Genomic DNA, 12,512 nt, shown 5'->3' on the forward strand with positions numbered 1-12,512 from the left:
ACTAAGAATATGGTGTTTTAAGTCCTTGAGAGTAATTTATTATACTAAGCAGCCAACTGATTTGTTCCAGATGAACCCTGACCATTACTCTGGCACTCAACTCACTGCTTTCCTCCCCCACAAAGCAAGCAGACTTCATGATATCATGTCAGCAGAGAGCTGCACATTTCATGCAAGTGAGAAGCCCCAGAGCTCCTGCATAGAGTATGAAGTTTTGTCAGGGTGATATGCCAAGAGATCTTGTAACAACATGGAGGTTTCTGTTACTGCCAGAACAGGTAGCATGTTGTACTATAGACAGAACATGTATACTATTGGGAGCAGCTGTGCACACAAAAGCTTTGGAGAGACACAAGAAGACAGATGCCTCTGACAGCTACAAAATTTAACAGAGGATGGCATTTTGGCTCAGAAAGTACAAACAACATGAACTCCTGATTGGAAAAAAACGAAATTATTTCTATAGGTACTCTAGGCAGTGTTTGCATAGTGCACATTGGAAATGCTGAAGAATAGCTGCAGGGATAGACAGGCTTTTCCTAAAGCAAAGCTCTGTCTTTAAGAGGACACGAAAGTCTCAGAACTGATTGGAACATTAGCACTACAGATAATAGCAAGAAGGTAAAACTATTTGCAAAACAAACATACCCAGCCCTTAAGGAACTACCTTTGGATCAGTAGAATGAAAATTACAAGCATGGATCAACGAGTGTGGAAAACACAAGACACACTTTTCCATAGCTGAAATTTCCATACCTGATAGCAGTTTGTGGCAGGAAAGGATTGGAGCTTGGGCACGTCATATATAGATCTTGCAATCTGGCCACCAGAGAACAAGCAGTTTTGGCAACAGACTTTTTACTTACACCATTAATGACAGATCATGCTTTTGAAAGCAAAATCATTCATAGAATATTGGTCTCTTGCATCCTATTCTTGAAAATGTTTATTATGAGATGCAATGGAAATAACAACTAGCAAGATGCTGCTGCAAATACAACTTGGAAATTCTATAAAAAAAAAAATCTGGACTCTGCTGCAAGACAGAAAAGCAAGAAGCAAGACATGCCAAATGAAACTGCTGTTGTAAGTAGTATTGGTCTCTTGCATCCTAATCTTGAAAATGTTTATTATGGGATGCAATGGAAATAACAACCAGCAAGATGCTGCTGCAAATACAACTTGGTAATTCTATAAAAACAAAATCTGGACTCTGCTGCAAGACAAACAGAAAAGCAAGAAGCAAGACATGCCAAATGAAACTGCTTTTGTAAGTACACCATTATCTAGTTGGTTTTGCTTTCTTTAGAACATGTTCATGGGATCTAATCCCCTACAGTCACTGGGAAAGCAGTCAGATTTTTATAATTTTTATAAAGACAAAGTGGCAATGATGTCTTTTGACAAACAATAAAAAAGGCTACAATTATTGAAAAGAGAGTTGTAAGGAAGTTCTACCACTACAGAAGCATGTCAAATACAGTCATTCAAGGTAAGGATTGGTTCAAAAACCCCTTTCCAGTCTTAAAAACAGGACAGGTAACTGGCAAACAAAGTAGAAGTCCTGAGAAACAAGCAAAAGAACCAATTTTCTGGCAAATTGCTGTATTTACTGGTTCTTGCCATTCCATGAGAAAAATGCATAACAGACAGCAAATAGGTTTTGCTTTCAAAGTGATGTATTCTGCTTAAGGATACAATTTTGAGAGATTTATATAAACTACCTTCAAACTCTGTTTTAAAATTAACCAAGAACTTACTAGACAAAATTACTGTCCAATTGGCAGATTAAAAATTAATAACCATTTTCCTACTGGTGGAAATTAATTTAAAATAATTCTATTTTCCTTGTATACTCAGATTTTTGATAAAACTTAGAAAACGCATACTTTTTTTTAATTTTTTCTGGGAGCTCTATCTCAAAAGAAATTATTTCAGGCATCAGTTCATGCCTCTGTCATGCATTTTTAAACACTGTCACTGAAAAAGTCTGTTTGGAATATGTTCCTAACACACACAGAACACTGGGTTTTCTTTTACTGTCAAATCTGGTAGCAAATCCATTAATAAAACAAAAACACTTATCAAATGGATGCAAAGTGGGAAACACTTTTTTCTGGCATTACATACTTGAAGCCTCAGATGCCTGATGAAATTACATAGGAAAATCCTTCAGAACGGTAGATGTACAGAGCGTAAATTTGGAGAGCTTGCAGCAGTGATCCTTGCTCAAAAATGTTCAAGAAAGTAAATATTTTTAATCCAAGATGATGCAGGTATTTTTTACCTTGGGCATCATCATGGTTTCAAGAGTATTCACAAGATTGTTTGTTGCTGTGTTGTTTAGAAAAGCAGAGCCTCTCAGATCATCTTTGTAAACAACCACAATTGCACGTCAGCCAGGAGAGAGAAGTTCCTTTCTTCCAGTCTTGTCCTTTTAGGCATCAGTCTAAGCTTAGCCATCATCTGCTTAGCCCTGCACCCCTGTCAGTTTTCTACCCTATCCTTTTTGAAGCTGAAACACTAGAACTACATGAAGCTTACAAGATACAGGGGCACCTGAGCTTCACGGCTGAGGTAAAGAACCTCATCTGTTTTCTTCTCCTTCTCTGAAATGCTGAATATCTGCTCACTGTCTGCTGTTAAGCACTACGGTGACATTTCCAAGGAACTATAAAAAACACAATTTCTCATTCTCAAGTGTACTAAGTCACCTCACAGCTTTTCATACTTAGCATGAAGTTGGAATCTCTCCATCTCCAGCCCCAATATGCATCATTTTACATTTAGCTGAGAAATAAAAAAAAAGAGATTATCACTCAGTCCCATAAGGTTTTTCTGCAATTCTTCACATTGGCAGCAAAGTTGTCATACCACTACTCACCCATTTTTAAACTCTAAATAATTCATTTGTATAATTTAGAGCATGGATCACCAGCACATGTCCTCTGTGGCTTCCAGCAATATTTATCTGTACTCTCCATTTCCTGCCTTCTAACCAGTTTTTCCAGGCAAACACAGAAACTATCCTCCACCCCATGGCTGCTTAGTTCAACACCTATTAGAGTAAACCTTGCCAAATATTGTTTTTAAACTATACATCCAACTATCTCTCCCTTGTTCACATGTTTGTTGACTCTTTTGGGGATCTTCTATGGCTTTGGAATAGAGCAAGACATCATACATATCCATATGCTCCATGATTCTATTCCCTGTTCTGGTTTCTGGCAATCTGCAGTTCATTCAGCAGGCACAGGGTTCTGCAGTGCTCTGGTTTTCCCTTGAATCCCTTTCAAAAACAGATGCCTTGTTAGCCACTATTCCTGTGGTAACAAAGCAGAAAATAAGAATAGATGCCAGCGATGCAAATCAGGAATCCAAACCTCAGAGCAAACTAATTAGAGTGAACTGTAGGGAGTTTCAGGTAGCTCAGTATCGTATGCAGATGGTCTCTGTCCTAATGGAATGCACTGTGACAGGTTACACATCAACTACCAGTAGCTCACTCTGTGTATCAATGAGATCATTACTATCAATACTTGAGAGCTAGCAACATCAGGAAAACTGCATGTTAAAAACACATTGGCATATATTCTATGGAGCTGCTCCAGCAAACAGAGGGGACTACAGGAGAAATTATGTAAAGATGACTAACAAGAACATAGCAGAATGCTCTGGCTTTCCAATCGAAATCTCCATAGCTGAAAACACACCTATTGTCACTTGTATAATAGATCATGTGTAATTTAAAACAGAGATCTCTTCAATCTAGTTGTAATTCATGATTTTTGCTACCAGCACCTCTGTTTCACAGGAATAAATGGCATAAAAAATACAATTTTTTAAAAAAAATAGTGGTAAGGTCAAGTAGATTTCATGGAGTCTTTTGATTTACCCAGTTCTGAAGATAAGAAATTTACCTGGAGTTTTTGCTCATTTTTGTTTGGTGATAATATCAGATAAGTTAAATACTTCTGTATTTCTTTGATTTTAATTTGCATTTATGAGTTTTAAATACTGCAAATGTGCTAATTCATTGTTGAAAGACAAGTTCTTCTCACAATGGTCTGGAAAAAGACATCTTTAATAATGAACGCCTTCCTGAATTTTTAACATGCTTCCAATACTGCATGACCACTGGAGAATTCTGTAATTTCCACAACTTGACTAAATTGATTCATTTTTAAAATACCCTCAAACAAAAACTTGCATTCTTCATGAGTAGCACATTTTAAGTAACGAATCAAATCAACATATCCAGGATGTGCAGCAGAAATATTGCAAATGAAGCCACACACTAGGAGTTTTATTTCCATTCTTCTATTCCAGTAAAATAAATACACCAAGCTGCAAAGTTTCTCACAGACATAAATGATTGACAAATGTAAAATGAGTCCTTTATAAAATCATTCCAACAAGCTGGGGCACAGCTTTGTTCAGGGCCACTCCTAACATGCCTGTACTGGCCAAAGTGCCAATTGAACAATATTCATTCCAATATATAAATGGAAAACTAGTTTACCAACAGGCTCACTCAAAAAGATTTTATCCTTAATTTACAGATTTCACTAATTCAATAAAATTAAGACAAGCTTTAAAAGAGTGTAGCGAAACTAACTGAAAGCCAACTTACCTGTTCTCAACTTGTCAAATTACCTTGGAAAACCCAGAACACAGAGAATGCAAATAGTGTGCAAACAAAACCAACTAATAAACAATGTGTGTGTGTGTATACACATGTATACATGCAAAGAGATTTCTATACACACACATATATAAAATGTGTGTGTATGGATTTTATACAAACATTCACACTGCAGGGAGTGTTACCTTAAACACTGAAAAAGTTGGGTGATAATAATTATGTAGGATAATTATTTCAGGAAGAAACTGAAGGAATGCAAGTCAGGAGAAGTTAGCTACAAAATACAATGCAAAACCCTTAACAGGCATAGATTATTACAAACTGATGTTGCAACCAACTAGAAGTCCAAGTAAATTTGACCAAGGAAACAAAGACTAACATGTCAGCAATAATGAAATTGTTCTAAACTGGTTTTAGATTTAAAAAAAAAAAGTCCCTCAGTCACAGAAGACAGCCTATTTGGCTAGATCAGAAACACTGCAATTAGAAACAATAAATGAGATTAGCTCTGAAAGTTGTATGAATAGGAACTATGAAAAGAGGACTGAGGCAGCATGAAAAGATCTCTGGATGATTAAGTAATTCTTTCTTCTACACAGCTCTTTTCTCAATAAGCACACAAATTAGAACTCAGGTAAAGGGACACTTACTATTTTTAGCCCAGTTTCTTAAAAGAATGAGGCTTATGCAATCTTGCTGTCTGTACATCTATCATTTGACACATACACTGACAGTAGCCTTTTAATCCATTTTCTAATTTCACACTTGATTTTAAAGAGCTGGAGGAACCAGATACTCTACTTTTTGTGTTGAGGAAAAGAAAAAATATCTGTGGCTAGATAAGGCAGACCGACACAAATTGGTACCCTGACTGAGACAAAAGCAGTTATAATTCAATCCTTTATGCATTCAGGGGGCAGCATTTAGCACACCAGTAGCTCTAAAGAAGGCACAGAACACACTGCAATTCATGCAGTCAAACAGGAAGGTAAGAGGATATTCACATCAACAAGTGCATGATCAGCAGAGGGTGGTATAATGGGATAAAGGTCAAAAATCCATAGGAAACTGTAAGTTTTGCTGCTTATAAAACAGCCTGTTACTTCCCAACAGTATTAGCAGCCTCTTGAGTATCATCCAGAGGCTATGATGAAAATACATTTTAATCACTTTTCTTCTTGGCACATATCTGTAAGTACTTCTGATATTGCCTCCACTAATATTAAATAAATTAATTTCCTACCTTCTCTTCAAATAGGCAACATATTACAACTCTAATTTTAAAAGAGGATAAATGGAAAGTTTTGCTGAGGGAAGTTCACTGGTAAAAGAACTCAAGTCAGAACATTCCCAGCTTCCCAGACAGACTTGTTCCTCACTTGTGCAAAGCATCCAAACTTAACTCTTTCTACAGGTGTCATATGTCACAAATGAATTTCAAGTTGTGCTAGATGACCTTTAAAGGTCCCTTCCAACCCAAACTATTCTATTATTCAATGACCTTTAACTCTGGCGCCTCTACTTCCTGGATGTCCATTTCACAATAACTTTTGTTTAAATGTCTTCTCCACCTTTTTTTTTTTTTTAACCAGAAAGCTATGACACACAGGAACAGAGCAGAATTTTGCTGCGTTGAGAACAGCTTATCAGAAATATACCACCTTGCCATCCATCTCATTAAAAATAAGAGCTTTTAAACTGCCCAAGCAAGAATGGTACAGCCAGCAGTTTCACTCACTTAATAACTCTACCTACCTCTGTGGACAGCACACCTTCTTTGAGCTCAATTTTTAAAAAGTGTATTTACAATCAGCACTGTGTAATTACACGACTGCATATCCCAACAAAGACAGAGCAAGAAGCAGAACAGAAGCTCCAGAGAACTCAGATTTCCCAATCTATCCGAAACCTACAGCATTATTATTTAGCTCTTAAGTTAACCACGTGCACTCATATAACATTCTAGAGAAGCTGTCTTCCAGCTGACAGGATTAGTCAACAAACATCATCCTACTTCAGAATAGCTGACGTTGGAAGGGACCTCTGGAGGGTATCTGGTCCCACCTCCCTGCTCATGTAGGGTAATTTTAAACAAGCTTTCCATTCCCAGTCATTTCCAAGAAGGGAGACTCCACTATCTCTGTAGGCAACCAGCTCCAGTGCTTGGCCACCCTCAGAATAAACAATGTTTTATGATGTTCAGATGCAGCTTCCTTCCTGTGTTTCAGTGTATGCCCACTACCTCTGTGCCTGCCACTGGGAATCACTGAAAAGAGCCTGGCTCTGTCTTCCTCGCATCTTCCCTCCAGGTATTTTGCAAGATTCCCTCTCTTGTCCAGCCCAGCTGCCTCATCCTTTGCTCAGATGAGAGACTCTCCAGTCCCTGAAGCATCTTTGTGGTCTCTCACTGGACCCTCTCCAATAATGCTCCTGTCTCTTTCATACTGGGGAGTCCAGAACTGAGCAAAGGACTCAGGTGTGGCCTCACCAGTGCTGAGCACAGAGGAAGGATCACTTGCACAGGATTAGGACCATCACTGGATGAAATACACTATTTTAACAAGTATTCTAGAAAGAGTACAATAATGGAAATTAAGTGCCAAAATTCCAAGTGCTCAAGTAATTTATAGTTAATTTAACTTGGAAACAAAGCCAATGACTTCTAAAAGACAGGATTTGTTCTTAATTTCTCTGCATTAACCACAATGAAAAGACACATCTTAAAGCCTTACTGTAAAATTATACAAGTTTTTAAAAATCTCTTTTCAATATTTTTCTTCTACACAGTACAAAAAGCCAAAATAGGAATCAAAAGACAGGATTTGTTCTCAATTTCTCTGCATTAACCACAATGAAAATACACATCTTAAAGCCTTGCTGTAAAATTATACAAGTTACACTTAAAATCTTTTTTAAAAAATCCCTTTTCAATATTTTTCTTCTACACAGTACAAAAAGCCAAAATAGGAATACAAAGCTAAAATGTAGAAGCAAGAATAATTTTCAATGTGTTTGTTCTTAAAGTACCAGTTAATTAAATATCACAGCATCTTTTAAAAGCCTGAACAGCAAGCTAATATGCCAGAGAAGTGGTATGTAGTGCATATAGCACTTTACCATAACATAAAGCACATATGGTAAGCAAGTGGAAAACCTTTACTTCTCAGTGTTGTCACTGTGCATCTAAAATAATCAGCCAACTCATAAATGCTCCTTATTAAAATAATTAATAGCTTCTTCGAAGAATATAGACAGACTATACAATTTTGTAAATTAAACTTGAGAATACAATGTAAGATTATATATAATTATCAGAACCAATGACACACACAAAAAAACCAGTACAATGAAGATTCTGCTCCCAGTTGTATTCCTTGACCTTAAGAAGTTTCCCTCTCTGTGCTCAGCAAACATTCCTATTATATGAAGTTTTCAAATGTTTTGCAAAGCTCTCTTAACAGCATTACAGAAATTCTTTTTTACTTTTATATGCACTTTTTTCTCAAATCAAAATATGCCTTTTTAAAACATTAAACTACTGCCAAATCACTTCTTATAAAGAGATGTTTAAAAACCAGCCTTCATCAAGTTGCTATTTGGAAAGAAAAACTGGTAATATATTTTCTGCAAAAATAATAGAAACTGGATCCCCATTTGAAAATTTTCCAGCCTTTCTCACAAATATAAAGACTCAAGTGTGTTATAAACAGCCCCCATCATTCCATCCAATTCTATACAGTTTTTCACCATTTGATAGGAGGTGAAATAGGCTGTATAACATCATCAATTTTGTGAATTTGAACAGTCTAAAGCTGTTCTTTGAGAGTGAAGTTCCTCAAATATTTATCAGGACAATTCGCAGTAAACAAAAGCAGGTCAAATGCTTTCTTGAGAACACCAAGAATTCTGAAGCCAGATATGCAGTCTCCAAAGAGTCAGTAGCTTACTTGGGCTATTTTTCAGGCAATCATAATGTCTTACATGTCAAAAATTATATACACATATTTTTATAGATATCAGTTGTGGACCTACATTAGAGATGATGTCTCCTGGAACTTGTTCATTTTTTCTGCTATGTCTTTCTCTACAAAGACTATTTGTATTAGTCTACACTGGTTGCATAAAACAGCAAGGGAGGATCTCAGTGATGAATGTATTTCAAAATGCACTTCACATCTCTGAAATCGCTGCCATGTCTTTTCTGAGACTTGGGATGCTGTCAAAAACAGGCTTCAGATAAAATATTATTCATTTGATACTATTAATATACGTTTTAATCTCAACTACATTGTTCCATCAATGGTTCCTCAGCATTACTGTTTATTCATTCTCCCTAGCAGACCTCCCACTGCCGTGTTCTATGCCTTCCACACATCTATAGCTGTAGAAGTGACAATCTCTTGCACGGCATGAAACAAAAATCAAGAATTCTGGAGATCACCTGGTAGCTACAGTACTAACATGGCTGAGTCAATGAAGGCAATTCATATAACAAAGAGTTTTCAGTCATGCTCCCATGATCCTGGGCTGTTACAAGCACAGTGTGTGTGAGGGAAAACTGCTCAAGACAAAGGCATTATTATCCTAACTGAAGGACCTAACCACTTAAAACATAGTTCCACAAACACCTATGGTCTGGTAATGAAAAGCTACACTTCAGAAACCATAATAGCAGTCATCAACAAGTTATGCAATAGAAAAACAGCTTGTCAGTGTGACTCACACGTAGGCTGATCATCAAAAAAAGGAGTAAGCCTTTTACAGCATGAGGTGTGTGGCAACTGCAGCTAAGGATCACCACCTGGTGATTCTTACTCACAAACTACCCTGAATTCCTTACACTTCACTCTACCTCCAGGTATAGCAATTTTACTACTTTTTCATGAGACCAAGAAAATTGCCATTGTGTACTAACCTAGAGTTTGTAATCTCTCAATCTACAATCTGACCGAACAATCTTAGAAATGCAAATACTAATTTTCAACCCCCCCTCCAATTCCAGACATAGTCTATAAGAACTTTAGTTGATTATTTCTTCCAGCTAGTTCTTCACTGTTAGCTGTGCTCAGTAATTTTGCATTACTTGGTAAACTCAGTTTATTCTATCCATTAAATCCATCTCAAAGGTACTTTTCTACAGTAATCTGTAGTGAAAATTAAGAAGTGTTGACAACCATGCCGTTCACTATTCACCCTATAAAAACATTTAGAAAAGCAAAATGCTCTATATATTCTCACTCAAAATGTTTGCAGACAAATTAGTGGAGCCTTTTAAAATCCACAATTCAATGTTGTCCTTCAGGAAGCAGCCCTAACCAAACAGGGTCAGGGAGGTCTAATATTCCAGACACAACTTCCTAGGCCAAAGAACTTCTGCAGTAATCACTAACAGGCACAACTTCCAGGGAAGGATTTGCCACTTCAGATATCTAGGTTGTGACAGGGCTCTATTTGAAACAACTACTACAAACAGTGATACAGCTCCACACTGCATCACTCATGTATAACAACCAGCTGCTCATTACTTTATAAGAGTGGATTCCATCTATCCGTCGTTAATGTTCAAAGTAAAATTCCAGCTTGGGTGATCTACCCACAGAATGGCACATAATTCACCTATAACTCCTTCCTATGACAAGGACAGGTATATGACAGATTTCTTTTTGGTTTTATAAGCTAACTAAACTCAGATTGCAATTTCAAAGTAGATTTATCTGATGTAAATACTAAGTGCTATTGTCCTGGACACTCTTTAGTAACAGAGTCAGTGCTTTTCTGCATGTGGCCTGAACCATTCCTTCTTTGCTAAACCCATTTTTTTCGCATAAAACTCATCAGAGTGCAGGAAAGAAAAAGAATAATGAGGCTGTAAAATGTTTCTGCCATACTAGTTAGAAGGTCAGGCTAAGAGAAATGTCTGGCAATAGTAATAGGAAATTAGCATTGCCAGGACAAAAAGGGGCAATGAATCTCACAGCCAACCAGTAGTGGAGAGGGTAAGACCACAAACAGTAATTCCTATAGCATAAGTTGCCACAGAACCAAAAGCCGAAACAAAGATCTTAGTTTGTCTCATTTACCTGTAAAATATTCAATCCATTTAAATTTACAAAATTTAAATTTTTAAAACCCATTTAAAATGTATTTTTAAAAGTATGTGATAATTTGGTAATTTTCAAATATTAGCAGCAGGTCCTCTTTTTCCTTATCTTTTCAATCTAATGTTTTAACATTCTAAAATTATCCTGTGACACAGTAAGATATCCCATTCTTTGAAAGAAAACTCACAAAGTCATGCCCTACTTTAAAGATGCTCTTATTACCCTTCCCTGTGTTAATGACAAACTCACTTTGAATCCATACCACTAAGCTGAAGAAATTCCTTGAAATAATTTTTAAGTTATTATCCAGTGAAATATTGATACTCCAACAGCAGGAAAAAAAACATGCAATAATGCTCATACTCATTACTACTTGTCTACTTTTAGTTTACTACATGATTTGTAGGTCTGTTTTTCTTTCTTAACATAAATCACGGCAACTAAAGGCATTTAGTATAAAATACCCACTGTCAGACACAAGAACAGGTAGGACCACATCATCATCATCTTTACCTCTTTAATTTTGTTCCTCTTCTCTCGGATATCCAGGTCTGCTGGTTCTCCGCTGTTTATCCCTATCAGGTTTGGTAAAGGAACAGGGGGCAGTGGCTTGCTGTCTTTCTTCTTCAATTCTTGCACTACTTTGTTCTTTTCTGTCTGAATCTCAGCTTGAATCTCATCCCGTGATTTCTTCAATTTCTCCTTAGCTTCTTCCAGAGCCTTTTCATGATCTGCTCGGATCTTATTTCTCAGACGTTCCTCTTCTTCTCTAGAGACACAAATGCCAGTCAGCATCTCATTACTAAAAACATATTGCTTACAAACAAACTGCAGCTTCAACAGAAGCCACATCCTAGCCTGGTTTTCTCTAAGCCATTCTAATGATTCAGACAAGTTTATTGATTTATGTTAGTACACAATCCTACACTATTTTTGCCAGGAGCCCCAAAAGAACACTACACACGTCCACCACACTATTGTAGAAAAATTTATCACAGGAATTTTTTAGATTGTCTTCGCACCTTTGCTTGTCCACTCAAGAATTTAGAGAGTCGTACTTCACCTACAGGATGTGTGCAGAGGCTCATCTAGCAATAATTCTTTTTTTTTTTTTTTAAGAAATCCGAAGGGCTCTTTTTCACTTTCTCCACAATAAATAAATTGTACACAACTTGACATGATCTGAAGTAACCACTACAAAAAAAAACCACAGCCATTTCATTTACTAACAACCCCCACCACAGCATGTTTTCCCTTCAATTCACAACTCATTGCTACAATCAGTACAGTCCTTGAAACCATCAGTCCTAAAAGCAGAATTAATTATAAAGCCATTCAGGAGCATAAGAGCTTTTAATAAAACATAATTTTGAAATTCACTTTCAACAAGACCAACATCATCTTGATTTTAAGCAGTATTTTACAGTGTGATCTTTAATGATCAGTTAAGCTTTAAGATTTGCACATAGAATACAGAGTACTGTTCTAAAGCTTGGCTTAAAGAGGTTATTCTAAAAACAGACAAAAATGGCCCATTCCAGTCCTAAAATATTTCAAGGCATAAGAAAGACACACATCAGACTCTCAATATAGCACCACCTTTTCAAGCTTCTTTAAAAAACAAGAGTTGCTCAATGACTAACATAAGCCAAAAAAGTTGTAGGCATTTAAAACAAGCATTAGGTAAAAAAAATGCAGTTACACAAAGAGTACTTTATTAGCTCTTACATTTTTCCAAAGTGCTATTAGGTTTGCATTTAAAATAA

General features: G+C 36.6%; 1 protein-coding gene across 1 annotated transcript in view; it reads right to left on the minus strand.

Moving 5' to 3' along the window:
• Positions 1-12,512, minus strand: part of MAN1A2 (mannosidase alpha class 1A member 2) — a 134,302-nt gene that overhangs the window by 92,685 nt on the left and 29,105 nt on the right. Inside the window, exon 2 of the mRNA XM_039717890.1 lies at positions 11,260-11,515. Within this exon, the coding sequence (XP_039573824.1) occupies positions 11,260-11,515 (256 nt within the window). The remainder of the gene's footprint in view (positions 1-11,259; positions 11,516-12,512) is intronic.

This window comes from Passer montanus, unplaced genomic scaffold (genome assembly GCF_014805655.1).
Source record: "Passer montanus isolate IOZ18808 unplaced genomic scaffold, ASM1480565v1 scaffold39, whole genome shotgun sequence".
NCBI classification, from domain to species: Eukaryota; Metazoa; Chordata; class Aves; order Passeriformes; family Passeridae; genus Passer; species Passer montanus.